The following is an 18,141-nucleotide window of genomic DNA, read 5'->3' as shown; positions in this document are numbered from 1 at the left end:
TGTAGATGTTCTGCCTCCTGTTTAAGTTTTAGATAGTGAGTTTAAGAATGCGAATTTCTTTTCATTAACTATGAACCAATGGCCGGTGCTTGTTGCTGCTGTATGGGCATTTGCCAGGAAAGGTTTGTCATTTGAAAATCTTCAATATACTAATTCAAGTACAGGTAAGCCGTCGCTGAGTAGTCAAGAAAGTAGTGTTTTGAAATTTAAAGTTAACCTTGGTTAAAAACGCATTAAAACCACTCACTGAATCTACAATAACTTAATGCTGATAGAAAAGTTGATTAAGTGATATACCCGAATTCAAACGAATAGTCTCAGCGAGAAAAGCTGCGTACAACTGTGTTGTTACATACGTAGCATTATTGTTAATATCTCAATTGTGTTTAAAATACTTGTTGGTTCCAGGCCAGGTTGACCAGTGGTCACCTAGTAAAATCGATCATCCTTTACTGCAAACCTTAAAAACATACGAAGTATTTCATCCTCGACAGTATGAAGATTACCAGCACAGGCGAAGGAAGTCAAATGTTTCAACCGCAATAGCAAACGTAAGTTTTAAGAACTTTTGCAAAATTTCACTATAATAGTTTTTTTGTAGTGTTTACAATTGCCTGAATACGGAAGTTCTATGACTTTATTTTAAAACTATTGTTTCCAGGAAATCGGCTTGCATGCTGAAATAGCGTATTTTGCTTTTGAATTCCAAGGAAAAACACACAACCTTGATGCGTCTATCAATCAGGTTTTGCTTCCACAATCATTCTCTGTGATTGATATCTCAGGGACTGGAAAATCCACAGTACATAAACCCACCGTTCACGTAAGTTTCGAATGGCTTAACCCTTTGAAGGTTGGGGGGGTTGTCAATTCCACTTTTTTGTATCAACAGTTGTATCTCTAAAACTACTGAGGCTGCGACTACGAGATTTCTTGATTTTTCCTTGCTTTTATTCACCTCTATTGAGCTGAAATTTTGAGCGAATAAAGGTTATAAATTGAGAGATATAAGGCATTTCTCAGCACATCCTCTGAAATACTTCATATTCTATTGTTCAAAATTTTCCCACCAGCTGGATGAAAGTAATTAATTTTAATCAAAATAAATTAAAAAAAAAATTTAATCACAACATTGCAATGCATGTTCTTCATTACTCTACCAAATAATAATGTGTAAACTCACGCTACAATTACAGTCATAAGTCACCTCAACATTTCAACGTATATGAGCAGTTCTAAAATTCACATAGTTTTAATTTTTGGATATGCTCAGTGTGAATAATTTTACAAAGTGAATCCCAAATTTTGAAACCGTGCCTTAAAAAGTAACAGAGATATCACTCCTAAAGCATAAGAAGAATCGACAGCCCCCCCCCCCAAACTGAGCAAGACTCCAGGAGCCTAACCTTCTAAGGGTTAACATGCGTTAAACCATTAGCCTACCTTCTTTAGCCTTTAGCCAGCCCTTTGAGGACCATTAATTTTCCCCAAAAAAATATTTATGTAGAATTTGTTTGTTTACACTTCATATGTCATATAAACAACACCTACGCAAAAAAAAAATTAAAAAGCATGTCTATCCTAAAATTAAGCATAGATATCTAATACTACGTTAGAACATCAGCAGTGGCAAATTTTTTAAAGTTAGCTTGGGAGTAATCGGCTAATTTCATGGGACACATATGTCCCATCGGTCCTCAAAGGGTTTTAAAACTTTCCACTCCGACAACTCACAAAATACCAGAGAAAAAAAAACCGACAATCCAAGCAGGATTTATTAAAACTGCCAAGGTTTATCACAAACCTCTCAAACTTAGATTTACTTATAATATGTTTTAAGCCTTCCATGATATATTGTTTCAAAATTGTTTAATTTCAGGAGCAAAATCACTGCTACTACCAGGGAAAAATAAGAGATGTTTCTGGCAGCCAAGTTATCATGAGTACTTGTCATGGACTAAAGTATGTGGATATTTAGATTAGTGCAGTGAAGTTTGATTGTAGCGTAGCAAGGAAAAGCAAGGGGTGTTTCTGACTGTCAAGTTATTTTCAGTACTTGTCGTAGATTGAAGTACATGGAAGTGTAGCATAGTTTATAGTTGAAACAGTGCAGGGTCCTATTAGCTTTTGAGCAATAGATATTCCTCAGAAAAAGCTTATCAGTTTCTGTTCTTATCAACGCCTGATACTGAAATTTAATCTTGTAGGAAGCATCGTATTATTTGGCAATGTCATAAGTAAATAACTCATCTAAGTTATTTGTAATTGAGCTGAGTTTGATGTAACTGGTACAATAGTCTACATTTATTTATCGTTTTGAGTAATAGGGGATATAAGAGCTAAAAACTATCACACTCGGAATTTGTCGTACAAACGTAAACGGCTACTGTATGGCGGTGTAACTGGCATAGAATAGCTACAGTATGATATATCTTTTTTGCTATGGATATTGGATATGCTACATCTTTCTCCATAGATATTATTAGTCTACTTTAAATACGAAATAAAAATTCTTCAAGTCAGCTAGCAGTTACGTTTCATTTGCTGGAGACTAATTCCGTTTTTTTTACTTATAGGGGGTGCATTATTCTACCTGACGATTTCTTCATCTTTGAACCATTGTCTGTTACGACAGCCCAACTAAACCAAGACACCCCACACGTCATTTATCGTTCAAAAGATGTGATAAGCAACAAACCAAATGGCACTTGCGGACAAAATGGTTCTCAGTCAGATCTTCACTCATTTGTTAACAACCTGAAGCAGCACTCACCAGGTACTTTCATTTATTAACATTTTCAAGCTGCGAATAAACTGAACATGTAAAAATTGGAGACAGATGTCATACTCTTCCGTAAAAGGATCTATCACATGAGGTGGACATGCTCAGCAAAACCCGTAAAAACAACCTTCAATAATCAAAAGCTCTGATGATGGTAAAACCATTGACATGTAACTAGTTTTTCACTAAGGGATTATTTGGTTTTAATTGTAACTTGTAAGATATAACCAGCCTTCAAACTAAGATCTTGAAGTCAATAATTAAGAGTATTAATCTCGTTGAACGAGCAACTACTACATGTGTCCTTGGCGGATAAAACTGTTTGTATTGTTTATTACTTAGCCTACATCTCATGTAATAATAATAGTAATAACAACATTTCTATAGCACCACATCCACAGAGCAAACAATCCTCTGTTTGCTCCATGCACTTCATTTCTTTACATAGTGTAGTGTTTGAAAACCTGACTATGTTGAGCTAAAACCTAAATATCGAGTTATTCTTAGTTTCAAAAGATGATTGTTTGCAATTTCTGCTATCGTTGAACATTTTCTAACTGTATTTTACATTGTCTGAAGACTGAATAGGTTCGATTTAATATTTATATCCATGTGTTGAATTAAATTGGTTTGAAGTGTTTTCCGCTTTTTGTATGAATTCTTGTTCCACAGAATCTACCGATGAAATATCATCAAGAAAGAATCGTGATACCACTCTTCCAAAGAGATACATTGAACTTTTGTTTGTAGTCGATTTTGCTCTTGTGAGTGAAGTGCTGGTGGTTGTTTAGCGTTGATTGTTGTAAACATGAAAGAATATGCAAACCAGAAATGGTGTAAAGTGTAATGATATTTTGCATGAAATGTGATAATGTGAGGAATGCTGCTCTATCTCTTTGGCGTCCAGTGTTATTTTTTCTGCAGTTTGATCGAAGAATCCAAGCAGTTTTGTTGGGTTTCCTTACAGGTCTTGATGTCTCATACACCTTTCAAATTTTTTTTCTCCAATGACCTTGAATTTTTTTTACTTAGTGACACGCATTTTGAAAGAGATCAATAAATGTAGAGGTAATTTGTTACGAAACTTAGTGGTTGGTGCGTTTGCCCCGTAATCGGTAATCATGGGTTCGATATCTTGTCGGATCATACCAAAGACCTTTTAAAGCGGTACTCAGTCTTATTTTTGCTTGGCACTCAGCAATGGAATGGATTCGGGTAAAAACGTACTCAATTGCGCTTTTATACGTCTGCATTAACACTGTCTGTTTCATAAAGCGCTGAGGAGCAACGCATTCTGCGATGGACCCAGCGCTATATAAAAACAAGCATTATTATTATTATAAAACAAAGCTTTGTCTCACCCATTAACGAGCATAAATTTAAAATGATGTTGGATGCGAAAGGATTAACAATAACATTGAATTGCACTAACATATACTTTAGCGTCCAAAAATGTTATTTTTCATTCGTTATCCATGTCATAGTTTGTTGTTCACTGTGGTTTATTGCGATTTGGTAATTTTGTATTTCGACTTAACATTGCAAGAATGTACAGTAGGCACACCACATCTTAAAAAAAAAACTTTTTAGTGAACTAAGAGGAATTGTAGACCCACAGTAGCATGCGTTTTTCTATTGCAAGCTTTTAAATTCACTTCATCCGTTCAAAGTACTTAGCCTACTCGATACTTGTCTTTAACTTTTTAGGTTACAAGACTTGGAAACTCAACGGTCATTGAATCTCATGTAAAAGAAGTTGCCAATTATGTTGACGGATTCTATCAATTGTTAGGTGCCGGTATCAGAGTCGTGCTTTCTAGTGTTGAAGTTTGGTCTCAAGCAGACAGAATAAACGTAGAACGCATTGCTGATCATGTGAGTTCGAAAATTTGTTTTATTGCCTTTCTTAGTATTGTTTTCATTTGTCCTGTTTGCCAAACCTCATAGACAAATTGAAGGGTTGCTTTTTTCAAAAACCGAGCTAGGCCTACTTAATTTAAGTTATTGACTTATAGTAAAAAAACTTTTTTTATTCTAAACGCAAGAGGTAGAAAAAAAAGCTGTTTTTTGACACCAATCATGGCAAACTTCGTCATTTTTCAATGTTAAAAAAACTTGCAGTAGGCCTATCGTAGATGGTCACATGCAAATGCTTTGCAACAAATTTTCTATGAAAAACAATTGTTGCTATTTTTGTAGTAAGGCTGTCTGGGCGTAATCCTACATGTTTGGTAGTTGAAGGTTCATAACATTTCAATGGGATTAAAAGAAAACAGATCTTTATGTGTACCTTTAAGCATTTTATTCTCTTACTAAGACATGTGCCCTGGAAAGGTGTCGAACTAGTGTTCGTGGAGCGTCGGCCGGAGACCCAGAGTTTATCGGAACTCGGCCGCTTAACCACTTCTCTGACAATAATCCTTGACTTTTTACAGGCATTGAACAACTTAATAGATTTTCGAAAAAATCAAAGTTCTACAGAACCGTCAACCTCTGTTTGGGTTTATGCTGACACCGTGCATTTGTTGCATGGAGGTTTCTTTAACGGAACACTGGTAGGCTTGGCGTCTGTCGACACGATGTGCACCAAGTCGTCTTGTGGTGTTAATGAGGTAAAAAACTAGTGTTCATTCCATTTCAAGTCATTGAAAAGTTATTGTTTCATTTTAAAATCACTTTCGGGACATTTTTTCTTCGTGAAATCATAAAACTTGTAGAAAAGTTTTTCATGCTCTTTGATCGATTTCAGAGAAAAATCGTCTTCGAATTGAGAGAACCCCTCTTCAACCTTACTTCTTGTACTTCATCTATAGAAGCTTTGAACCACTAATGCAGGCCCGGTCGCTGAGACTGACAGAATAAAGTTTCAGCTTTTTTTCTTGGAACGATATTGTCTGTAAAGCAGGCCTGCACAACATACGGCCCGCGGGATGATTCAAATATATTGCACTATTACTTTCCGTAGTAGTAGTAGTAGTCCAGTTTTAATCCGGTGATGTTTCCGTTACCGAGGGTGGCCGGATTCACCTCCAAGTGCCGCAATCGCCTTCACACCTTGCCTCCACATCGATCTGTCTAACGCGTCCTCTCTTGTCCAGCCCACCTTGCTGCTTTCCTCCTCAACTTGCCTTTTCCACGTTTTCTATGTCTTCCTTGTTTTCTACGACCCTCCTCTTGCAACTCCAGCGCTCTTCTCAAAACATCATCTTCATCCCTTCTCAAAACATGCCCATACCACCTCACTCCATTCGCCTTCGTCAAATTACCAACATTCTCATTCAACCCAATCAAGTTCATAAGTTCTTTGGTATTTCTTTTGTCCATTAGCTTCACACCACACATTGCCCTCACCATCATTCTCTCAGTTCTTAAAATCACCAATTCGTTTTCCCGTAAGCACCATGGATCACTTTCGTAGTGAGACACATAGCAGAAATTACGTTTTCAACCATCAGTAGTAGAGAGTCTCACTGATCAAATTATGTTTTGTTTTGAGACAGGACACGGATAGCGACGGTGTACTTCATGTTGCAAACACTGTAGCTCATGAGATGGCGCACAACTTGGGCTTGATGCATGACACCGATCAGTGCACTTGCCCTACAGACGCTGATTGCATCATGGCCCCAGCAATCGGGTAAGTTGCAGTTTAGATCGCTAGGGTTGCAGTTCATTAAAAATTATAAAAAGCAATGCAATGGAAACGAAAAGGCTCCTTTTGACTACTTCTTATTTTATTCGCCTATTTTCATATAGCTAGTGATGGATGAAGCAGCACAAATACTCGCCATCAATCGTCGTTTATATTATTGTCTAAAGATGCTCAGTTCACACCTCAACTGTAAATGTAATGATTTTTACACTTGATTCTCTCAGCTTTCGATCAGTTGTTAAGTAGTTTACCACGTTTTTAGTACTTCACACTCACCTCTTTCCCCTATCACAGTGCGGATATTGTATTTCTATCACATTGTCCATGTCATCTTCTTTCCGACATAATATCCTTGGCCTTCAAGCATTTCGAATTGGTGTTTACGAGTTTATATACTCCTAACAAAACAACTCCATGCCACTTTCTAAGAGACCCCCACGTTAAAGTAGCTATTGCTTGCAGCTGCCAAGACATAATTTCGAATCAATTCTCTTCAATAGATTGAAACCAAAAAAAGACTGGTCCGATTGCAGTCGGAGCTATTTAGAACAAAACCGGAAATCTGGCACCCAAAAATGTTTATACAACGTTCCCTCTCCGTCACGGGTATACTTGGGACCACAATGTGGAAATGGGATCGTGGAAAAAAACGAAGAATGTGATTGTGGAACACCACAGTTTTGTAAAAGGTAGATTTGCTTAGATTTTATCACGTGCCTTACAATTGTCTATTTTAAAGATTTTCACCACATACACAAAGCAAATGGAAAGGACTATCATGTGTTAGTCCCATGTAGGCCTATGTGTAATTTGGGTCTTAAATTCAAACTTGGCTTCATCCAAGATAAGCTTTCGGTCTAGCAATTTTTTATTTTTTTGTATTTTTAATGAGTTTTGCGCTTATCTTTTCTGTTTTTACTTCTTGATCGTTAAAAGTTGTTTGAAAGTTATAAGTGGTAAAATTTTATTTAAAAATAGATTTTTGCAACAATTAAATCAACAAAACATAAAGTTGTGATTTACTATCATCTTATTTCGCCTTAACCCTATACGAGATGTTGGACGGCCTCCTTAACTTTCATAATGCACCACATTAGAAATACTACGTTGGATTGCGTTAAACAGGTTGTCGTTTGGAGACCATTGTGTAGTTGCAACTTGTACGATATACAGTAGGTCTACATCGCTTCTAGTTTTGCTCAGATTATCGCTTTCCCATTGCATTTTAGTCTCTGTTGCAACGCATCTACTTGCCAGTTTTTACCTGGAGTTGCATGCGACTTTGGGCTTTGTTGTAAAGAATGTCAGTACACCTCTGCTGGTACTGAGTGCAGAGGAACCAAGGGCAACGAATGTGATTTTCCAGAACTTTGCACTGGCCTATCTGCCGACGTAAGGGTTCAGTTTGATGTGTTAGTTAGATTTTTTATGATATTATATTATCACCATCATTTTATTTGTTTTTGGTTTCGTCTCCGAACAAACTAGAGTGGGCTACTATATAATTGCAATAAGCACAATATTTTCGCTCACCAGAAGAAGAGAAGAGGAACCAAAACCAGGGCCTTTGAGAAGATAATTTTGGCCCGGTACCAATGATCTTCTGGCCCCAAATTAAGCACTTCTTCGAAAAACACTCAAAATACAAAGAATAGGCTGTTTCCTTCAAGTTCCCGGGCCCCGTGGAAAGGTTGTGGGCTCTAAAATCATTCCGGGCCTGGGTCGAAAAGGACCCTCTGGACCCGGTCAGCGCCACTGACTGAAGCATAAAGGATTTAAAACGTATATGAATAACATGACCAGTTGACCACTGATTAGCATGGTCACAAAACCCACCTACAGAATTTTGTCCATATACTTGTTGCAGAGAGTTTGTCCATGGACTTCTTAATAAAGCTTTGGTAGAGAGTTTGCTTTGCTGAACCATAGAGAAATAAAACATAGTAACTTTAGCGGGTTTAGCATACTTTATTTCACACAAAATCGACCAATTTAAAATCATCTCTCGATCGACCAATTTAAAATCATCTCTCGAGGCAGATCTGATTTTCAGACTAAGATCATGGAAGCCTTAAGAATCAAACGTAACAATCCATCTCTCAACCGGCAGTTATTCGCCTGTGGCTCATCGTTCCTTTTGTGTGTGTTCTAATTGTTTTGTCCAATGCCTGTAGTCTACACCTCACGTGATCTGTTTCCCATCGCATAATTTACTCGCAATCATTCTCGTATCATTTGTTCAGTTTGTGCTTTCAGTCCAGAGTGTCGTTACAGTTACAGTGCATAGTCAAATTTATCTTACGATTTTTCATTTTATGTATTGCAGATTTAATTCCTGATGAGGACACACGTACGTGTCGAAAACGTTTGAGTTTATTTTATTTAATTATGTTATATTTTGTGTGAAATAAAGTATGCTAAACCCGCTAAAGTTACTATGTTTTATTTCTCTAGACTTCTTAATAGTAGGATCTGGACTGGAAACTGAATTTCTGATGTGACCAAACAGAGGCCAAAGGTTTATCGCACACTAAGTTGAAATGCAGAGTCAAATATTCATATGCAATAGAAAAAATTTAATATAAGAAAAGTAAGATGGCGTTCTGTGGATTATCGTGCTGCTGGTTTCAAATTTAGTGAATTACGTTCGATTCCCTGGCAAGTCAAATAGTAGGGTACAATGTTATGTTAATTTAACTGTAAGCTTAAATAATTCAATAAGTTTGGCATACAGATGTTTGCATTAAAGTTTAAGACTTAAGAGGAAGAGCATTTTTCATTAGCAGTAGCACTGGGTTCGATTCGAAGACAAGATGCATGAAAATAAACGTGGGCACGCAAAGTGCGGAAAAAATTTTACACGACAAATTGATAAATAACTTTCAAGTCTGCTGCAAAATAACACTTTTTGGTACGGATTATCATTTTTTACTTAGCCGAAAGCATTTTAATTTTCTTTTGGAAGTATTCGCATCTTTTTCGGTGATTTTTCGACATAAATTTTTTCACATGCAATTATAAAAGCGTGCGGCGATTCCTTCAATAATGCTATGATTCCTGTTGCACATAGCTGGAACTGAAAAAGGTGGCACAAGAGTTTCTTCATAAAAAGTTAATAAAACAAGCTTTTTAAATATTTCTCGTTGGTTTAACCGCAGAGAAACAAGTTCATCATTTCAGACTGTGACACCTCAGCAACGATTTTCCAGCAAAGGACGCCAATGTTGTATATTTTTTCAGTTAGTCGCCAGAGACCGCCTCGACAAACTTCTCGAAAAAAGGAGTTGATATGTTCTGGAAGATTTTCTCTAAATTCTTCTACAATTTCAACAGTCGCTTCTTTGCAGGAATTGCATTTGTATGACTTTACTATCGACTGACAGCAGTAGCCCGTAACGTAATGTATTATGACTGCACCAGTTTCAGTTGGTGCGACATTGAAAAGAAGTTCAGCTTGCAGGGTAACATGCCATGTAGATGTCACCTCTTCTAGCTTTGTAGGCTACCACTGCTTGATTTGGAGGCTTCATCAATGTTAGTGATTGAAATTCCAGAATATTTCAACAAAAAAATAGCTCGGAGTTTATGATCACTTTCAAAAATTTGTCGCATGGAAATGAAACAATTTGCTCTGCTAAGCTTTCGTATATGCCCAGGGGCGCCGGAGCGATTTTTGACTGGGGGGGTGGAGGATTATGAAAAAAGGGCACTTTTGTTGCTGAAAGGCTATTTTTTTAAAGTTTTAAGATAAGATAGCGATAATGTTCATTATCGAGTAATGATTTAATACGTGTCCGGTATACAAAGATTAATGGCACGGAAGGGCATCATGCTATGTTGTAATGATGTAACCTACTGTGATACAGACTTTTGTGTCGTGAATAGTATTTTGAGGAAATAATGAAAGATTACAATTAGGCTAAAAGTGAATAGCAGAAATTGTTATATTGCAAAATGTAGGCTACAGTAGCTTACATGACCTTAAAAGGGCACCATTTCCTCCTCTGCCCCCATCCACAGAAAAATTGAGGGTATGGGGGTATCCGCCCCTCTGCCACCCCCCGCTTCTGGCGCCTCTGTATATGCACTGTTTCCTGTCCAGATCCTACTATTAAGAAGTCCATGGTTTGACCCATGACGCAGGGCTATAGTCACTTGAGATAGACGACGAACTTATCACTTGTTGTGGCTTGTAAATTATTCCATCTTTTAGGTGTCTGTGAATGAAGCTTTGTCCTTGGAGTGCTTTGCTTAGTTGCCCACACTAAAAGCTGAATTATCATTGCTTCCATTTTCATTTGCAAAACAGGAAGTTTATTCCTCAACTGAATGAACTTTATTCAGTATGATCACTAGTTTAGTGTTTCATTCTCAATCCTGAGAAGTAGGCTACCGTTGTCTAACCGTTAGATGAAGAGGTAGTGCCCACACTGCTAAACTCGAAGCTTTCGCTATTCCTCTGCTGTTTCGTTCAACACAAACTTGGGAATAGCAGTTGTAGAGCTGTCGTAATAGTAGCATGACATAAAATATTTTTTTAACTTAAACTTTTTCTGTGGTTACTTACAGTGCCCGGATAACGTTTACTTGGAAAACGGACTTCCCTGTCAAAATGACACAGCGTTTTGCGCTGATGGAGTCTGTCGAACCCACGAATCACAGTGCCAGGCCATTTGGGGACCAAGTAGGTAGTTATAGGCTATTGACAGATTTATCAGCTATAATCCAGATTATTGCTTTTAAACTAAACACGGTGAAAACAACTGACAATGTCTTAAGATACCTTTTACTTTCGACTACTGTAGGCTATATATTAAAGTGTTTTTGCATGACATGAGTTCTAATGTTTATGCAGTGGTTCTCAAACTTTTTTCCTTGCGATGTCTTTGGGAAAAGTTTGCTGGAGTTGATAGTAGCCTACCCAGCGATAGAAATTACAGTAATTTTTATTGGTTTGTGTCTTCAGCCTTCATTTGTCTCGCGGTGAAGTGAATTAGAATTTGAGCTATGTGGTTGTTAAATCATAATGAGTTGCTACAGTTTCGTAATAATGAGTTCAAACGCACATGTCAGGGGACATAGCCGTACGAGCCAGGGGGGTAGCTGCCCCCCCCCCCCTGTTGTTTCAAAACGTCGCGAATTCGGGCAAAATCTTGCAATTATTAGGGCAAAAATTGCTATATGAAAAGCTTCAAAATTGCATGAATTAAGAAAAACTACAAATTAATATCTTTTACCTATCAAACTAAGTACGGTACAGCCTCTTATCTGCACAAGAAATACGCCGCAAAATTTTCATTTGGCACACCCGTATTGATGTATTGTATGGTGATCAAACTGTAGTAGGCTACGAAATGCATTTAACCAACTGCATCATGCCAATTTGGGCAGCCACCAAAATATGTCTCTAATACTTTTATGAATCTGCCCAAATCAAAACACAAAATTTTCTATATAGCTAATTTTATTAATTTTCACAAATGCATCGTGTTGATTTGGGCAGCTGAAAACATGACATTATCTGATTAGTCTGTTTATGCAACTGCCCAAATTAGCGTGAGGCCGTTTCCCCAAAATGAACAAATTCATTAATTTTTCCCATTTACATAATTGTATCGTTTAGATTTGGGCAACAAAAAAATATGAAATTATCTGATCATAGTCTATTTATAAAACTGCCCAAATTGGCATGATGCAGTTGCCTCGGCATCCAAATTTACAAAGTCTTTAATTTTTTTCATAGGCCTAATATCCATAAATGCATCATCTTGATTTGGGCAACTACAAAATATGAATTTATATAAATCTGGTGAATACTTTTATAAAACAATTCGGGTGGAGAGGTTACAGTACTTTTTCAACCATAAACGGACATAGCTAAGCAACACCACAACATTTAACGAAAAAATGTTATACTGTACATGTTAAATGTAATGTTAATGTTGTGGGGTTGCTTAGCTTTGTTTGGTTACTTTTATAAAACTACCCAAATTAAAATGATGCAGTTGCGCCCCAAAATAAAAAATAAATATTTAGTTTGTATATGCAACTGTGTCATGTTAATTTCACCAACATTTAGAATGCTACTGCTGAAGTATATAATATTCCTAAATGTTGCTCCTATCTACCATGTCAAAGTGCAGAAGCATCGAGCAATGCACAAGCAAGGTATATTCAAAGATGAATTCAGTTGTTCTATCTTGATTACTTGGGTAAGAAATTCTAGCTAGCTGGTGATATATTTGGGCAATTTCTATAAAAGCGTGCAGGTTTGGGCAAATTTACGTTCTGTCCCCCCAAAATGGTTTGGTCTCGTACGGCTATGTCAGGGGATAATAATATATATTTCACCTTAAAAAGAGAATCATCAGAAGGTCCTTATTCACTTATATATATCATCTTACGTACAGCGGCCACAGTTGGTCCAAGTGCTTGCTACGATTCTATAAATAAGGCGGGGACTGATAATGGCAACTGCGGTCAGTCGGGATCGACATTTCTCAAGTGCAGTGCGGCGTGAGTTTTTCTTGTTAGTGTTACATCAAGACTTCCAAACTCTTTTATTGAGTCAAGACTTTTAAAAAATCATGCGATCCGATTTAGCAGATGACGTCGATCAAGTTTCCTGACGTCAGTCTATTTTGGAACAGCAAACTGAAATTCGCGAATTTAGTGTGGCAGTCTTTCCTTCTTTGATTATTTTATCACATTATGCACCCTTTTGGATTACTAGTGAAGTCAAAAAACAATAATGAAAAGTTTAATGACGAAGTTTTATTGTGGTAAATTATTATCGATGTCTTGGTTATTTCAGAACAGACATTTCAGAAAAGCAAAAGTGCAAACTTTGTTTCAGAATTTAAATTTTAGACAGATTGTTTGTGCGAACAAACGACTCCCATCCAGAAACTTGAAGAACTTGCTGGATCTGCTTGGTAATCTTTCTTTTGCATCTTCTATTCATTACTCTTTGATCAAAAGTTTAATTGTTTTAGAAATGCCATCTGTGGAAAGCTTGTTTGTGTTGGGGGAGGTGATTTTCCAGTGTTTGCTGCAAGTTTCTTTTTGAACAACCTCAAACTAAGCACCGATCCTGTTGTTTATAAATGCAAGACATTACGCTCAGCGATCGGGACAATTGATGAGCCTGGTCTAGTTGTAAGTGGCACGAAATGTGGTCCAGGAAAGGTAACTATAGTTTTTCGAGTTTGTATTGAACAGTTAAATGGTGACTTTGAAGGCTGTGCTGACTGACGAAACGTCAGTAATAAAAGCTAGGCATCATCCTTAACATCATGAAGTAACCTAGAAGAATATAGTAATTAGAACCAAAAGAACGTAAGTCATTTCGTTTATCAAATGCCTGGTGAACAGTTTCACTCTGTTTTTACTTACTTTGTTTCTTCTTCACATTTTTTTGTATCAACACTTACTAACACTGTTCGGTGCTTGTTTTATTTTTCTGATGACTTTCAGGTTTGCCAAAGTGGAGTTTGTAGCCAAGTAAAACCTTTGACGTGCTCGGATTCTTGCAATGGAAATGAAGTAAGTTGGAAACGTAAGGTTTTAGCTCAATATATTCAGGTTTTTATGCAGTGCAGCCACAGCACTCTCAGCCTTGCGTAAATTCAATTTTAGCTTAAATTTTTGTTCAATAACAATAGGCCTAATTGTCTTTTTTTAGTTTGCGCCCATTGCAACAGCACACAGTACAATAAGATTACAGGTGTAACAAATGGTATGATTTGTAGCCCATTTGTCTTATATGATCAGTTATTTTCTCAAAAGCACATCGTGCTATTCTAGAAAGCAAGCATTAGCCGGAAGAAATAATCTAATTGAACGATTAGTGATAGGTGGCTACTTAGTCTACTTTTCAATTTTTACAGAAATGTGACACTTTGGGAAATTGTCAATGTCCAGCTGGATTTTCGTCACCCGGCTGCAAAGCTGTGGACAACGGGGCTAATAAAGGTGATGGAAGTCAAACGGAAACCGTAGATAGTAAAAACAAAGAAGAAAATATAGAGGATGACGTAGATGGAAAAACCGGAGACACCACAAACGATGATAATAACGAAGGTGACGCAACCAATGACGTTAATGTATCCTCCAAAGATGGCGAAAACGACAACAATGGTACAGATTTTAAAGACAGCGACAATGGATCTGCAAGTTCTGGTGAGTAGAGATAAAGCGATTTATTGAAGATTGGTTTATCACATGTTATCTCATAAAGTCGATAACCTCAGTACAGAATTTTTTAAACAAACCAAGATTATTGTTTTGTTTTTCGTTCAGTGAACTGAAATTGTATAGCCTAGAAGTGAGGGCCCTAGTTTGATGTTCGAAAGGGCGCCAGTTCGACAGCGCTCAAGAGCATGTGGTTGTGTTTTTGGCTAGACACTTAAAGCCGCGCGTCAATTGTGGGAATGTGGGGTGGCGCCCCTGCGACTGTAGCCTTATATTCCTCTCTTGATTATGTACAGTAGGCTACACTGCTCTAGAGAGAAATACCTACGGTACTTCTTAAGGCTATGGCCTACTGAACTGAAATTGCCACCTGTTTGAAATTAGGCTAGGATAACCTGAAAAAATGCACATACAATCTTCTTATTTGAAGTGTTGCAGACGCTATTTATGATGATCAGCAGTTTCATACAGTGTGCCAATAACAAAATTATATGCAGATGTGCTTATACACAAACACATACGCGATGTTGCGTTAAGCATGTTGCTGTAGTGTAGAACAGTGATTTCTAAACTCTGGGAGACGAAGTTCATTCAATAGATCGTCAGGGATATGTTGACTTTCTACCCATTACAAGTTATTTTACTAAAGATTTTCAAACTTAATGTTTTGTTAAATTTGCTCGAGCGAATTTACGCGTCCATCAGCAATATGTTCATATAAGACAGTTTGTGTGCCTATTAGACTACCAAGTATCTTATTTTAAAAGGTTAATTTTTTCGCTTTATTTCAATCCAATTTTGTTTCACTTTGAATTTGAAACGAGACGATTTACCAATTGAAAATAACATAAACTTAAGAGCAAAATGGTTGGAACGTCTGGTTAATCTAATCAAAATATAAAGAGCCCAAATTGTTGATAGTAAACTCATGTTCAGCGTAAGTTTCGAAAACTACAGGCCTACTGTCATTTTTAGCGCTGAAGATGACAGTTTAATTTTCGAAACATTTGCAGAACATGAGTTTAGTAGGCTATTCTACATGTTGGGCTATTTAGTATTTATGTTTTGATTAGTTTAACATGAATCTCTTATTGGCTTATCAGTAGTAGCCTAATATTGTATATTTTGATACAACTCTTACAGTATTTTTATTATCAGTTTGGCAACGAAGCACCATCATATCTGGGTCCATCGTATTTGGTGCACTTGTAACGTTAGGTGGAGGCGTGTTAACGTATATCAAAGTCCATTCCTGTAGAACGAGGTAAAAGTTATATTAAAATAAATCAAACAAACGTTATTCCTAAATTGTAGCCTACCGCCGTCCGCCATACAATAAAATACAAAGAGATAGACGTAGTGATCCTGCACTGTTATAGGGGGTTATAGGTGAATTGTTCGTAAACAGTAAGTTGTTCGAAAAATTAATTCTTCGTAAAATAATTTTTCGTTAATCATTTCTTTCGTATACAACAATTGTTCGTATAGTGAATTGTTCGTATACAGGTGATAGGTCAAATGTTTGTGAACAAATTTTCAGTTGTTACTCAGGAGCGCCGGCAGCGGGGGCAGGGGAGCATCATGGAGGGACAGGGGGCAATGGTGCCCTTTTAAAGTCATGTAATCTACTGCACATTTTGCAATATAACAATTTCTGCTATTCGCTTTTAGCCTACATATAACACAGGCCAACAAAAAAATGTTGGCACAAATAAAGATGAGAGTCATTTTAAAGTATTTCAAGGCCCCTGACTCCGAAAATGCACTTAGTTTTTTCGAATTGGCTCTAGTTTTCGAGATATTCGACAATGAAAATATTTTTGAAATTGTTAATCATAAGCTTTCAATCAAATGCTCAAAATAATATTCACAGCATAAATTCTGCAACACAGTAGGTTACATCATTATAACATAGCAATAGCATGATGTCCTTTGTATACCGGACACTTGTATCATTACTCGATAGTGAGCTGATAGATGAGCATTATCGCTATATCTTATCTTAAAAGTTTTAAAAAATTGGCCTTTCAGCAACAAAAGTACCCTTTTTCATAATCCTGCCCCCCCCCCTCCTCAGTCAAAAATTGTTTCGGCGCCCTTGTTGTTACTCGTGCAGGACATTTCCTTTGAAAATGCTCAAATTTTCAATAAGTAGTTTCTTGCCCTTGTGCGTTAAGTGCACTATAATCTTTGTAAAGCTGGCCACCATACAAAAGTTTTGGATTTCACTTTTCGCTGCCATTGTGAATCAGGGACTCTACACTCTGTCTGCTCGTCTACAGCACGTCACATCTTTAGCATATACGCTACCCTAATTAATTGTTCGTAAAGAATTGTAACTGTTTTACGAACAATTAGTATTACGGTCAATTGCACGGACGAAGAAATGCTTTACGAAGAATTGTTTTACGAAGAATTAACTTTACGAACAATTGTTTACGAACAATTGTTTACGAACAATTGTTTACGAACAATTGTTTTACGAACAACTCTTTACGAAAAAAACGTCGGACACCGTTATAGGGGGAGATGTGCAATGAATGTCCATTTCCATAAGGGTGATTTCTGATTTCCATCTTATGCTCAGGCACGGTGGATATTCTCATCATGAAAGTTGGATACCTCCTTTCTTTTAACAAAGATAGAAAATTTCACATTAACATTATCCACCCCAAAACTAAGAAAATTGTTCGTTTTTTCCTCTATTCCATAGCTAATAGCTATGCATCCCTGCCTGAAAACAGGCTCCATTGTTGAAAGATGCATCTCAGCAACATATCCAACTTATAGTTATTAACATAGTGGTAAATTAATCAACTTGTTCTGTAAGCATTCGAACTTTATTAACTGCTTTACTGTACTCTCAGAACCTCTCGACGTCAAGATCCGTGATGATCGAAGAGAAGCTTAAATTCAATCTCGCATGGAATCTTAAACCACTATGAAGCACATCAGTTTTTAAGTGTAACTTTTTAGCAATGTGTAGGCTTATTATTGTTTCATTCTTGCACTGATTACCTTTTATCACAGTATCGTTGCTGCTGAGTTTTAAAAATAAAATTTTAAAAAGCTGTCCATGGGCCTGTCTTAGGTACGGTAATAAAAAGTAGGCCTGCCACTAGAGCTTGCAGTAAACTGACTTACCGTACTTAATTGCTGGCTGCTATCAGACTGGTTGTGAGTCCCATACTTGATCCAAGCATCACGAGAAGATAAGATTTTCATTGTACTAAGCCATCGGCACTAACGAAAGTAAGGTGGCTATAGTTTCTTTCCCTCGGGTGCCTTTCCTTCAGTAGGCTAACTATCTCCATTCTCCACCCATTTTATTACACCCTGGATAGAGGTAAGCGGTGTTTTTCAACAACCCGCTTGAGCCGGGAGTCGAACCAGGATTCTATGATTAGAACTATTAGGCTCCCGCTGCACATACTAACAGAAGTGGAGATCCGTTATGGTACGGTACCGTACTTTAAAAGTTAGTCATTTCGATGGCGTGAATTCAATTCTCACC

General features: G+C 37.1%; 1 protein-coding gene across 2 annotated transcripts; it reads left to right on the top strand.

Annotated features, from left to right (window-relative positions):
- Positions 1–5: 5 nt before the first annotated feature.
- Positions 6–17,702, top strand: LOC145787647 (zinc metalloproteinase-disintegrin-like NaMP). Of its 2 annotated transcripts, XM_082599431.1 has the most exons (18): positions 6–164; positions 409–551; positions 662–823; positions 1,880–1,962; positions 2,577–2,776; positions 3,455–3,546; positions 4,490–4,657; positions 5,218–5,394; positions 6,283–6,419; positions 6,935–7,123; positions 7,664–7,826; positions 11,004–11,118; positions 12,845–12,950; positions 13,430–13,622; positions 13,911–13,979; positions 14,324–14,615; positions 15,786–15,891; positions 17,495–17,702. In XM_082599431.1, exons 1-18 carry the CDS (start codon positions 71–73, stop codon positions 17,517–17,519), a joined length of 2,514 nt encoding a protein of 837 aa, XP_082455557.1. In that variant the 5' UTR covers positions 6–70; the 3' UTR covers positions 17,520–17,702. The 2 variants fall into 2 exon arrangements, with proteins under 2 accessions (XP_082455557.1, XP_082455558.1); XM_082599432.1 differs by lacking the exon at positions 7,664–7,826 and having other exon boundaries at positions 11,004–11,122.
- The last annotated feature ends 439 nt before the right edge of the window (positions 17,703–18,141 follow it).

This window comes from Aplidium turbinatum, chromosome 18, assembly GCF_918807975.1.
Source record: "Aplidium turbinatum chromosome 18, kaAplTurb1.1, whole genome shotgun sequence".
In the NCBI taxonomy this organism is placed as follows: Eukaryota; Metazoa; Chordata; class Ascidiacea; order Aplousobranchia; family Polyclinidae; genus Aplidium; species Aplidium turbinatum.
The sequence above is the reverse complement of the archived record's forward strand: the minus strand, read 5'-3'. Positions and strand labels throughout refer to the sequence as shown.

Bases quoted from the DNA above. Each gene is read 5' to 3' on its own strand.
- LOC145787647 (XM_082599431.1), top strand. From the start codon at position 71: ATGAACCAATGGCCGGTGCTTGTTGCTGCTGTATGGGCATTTGCCAGG. The intron at 4,658-5,217 runs GTGAGTTCGAAA...GACTTTTTACAG, and splicing joins TAGAACGCATTGCTGATCAT to GCATTGAACAACTTAATAGA. The intron at 12,951-13,429 runs GTGAGTTTTTCT...TAATTGTTTTAG, and splicing joins TTTCTCAAGTGCAGTGCGGC to AAATGCCATCTGTGGAAAGC.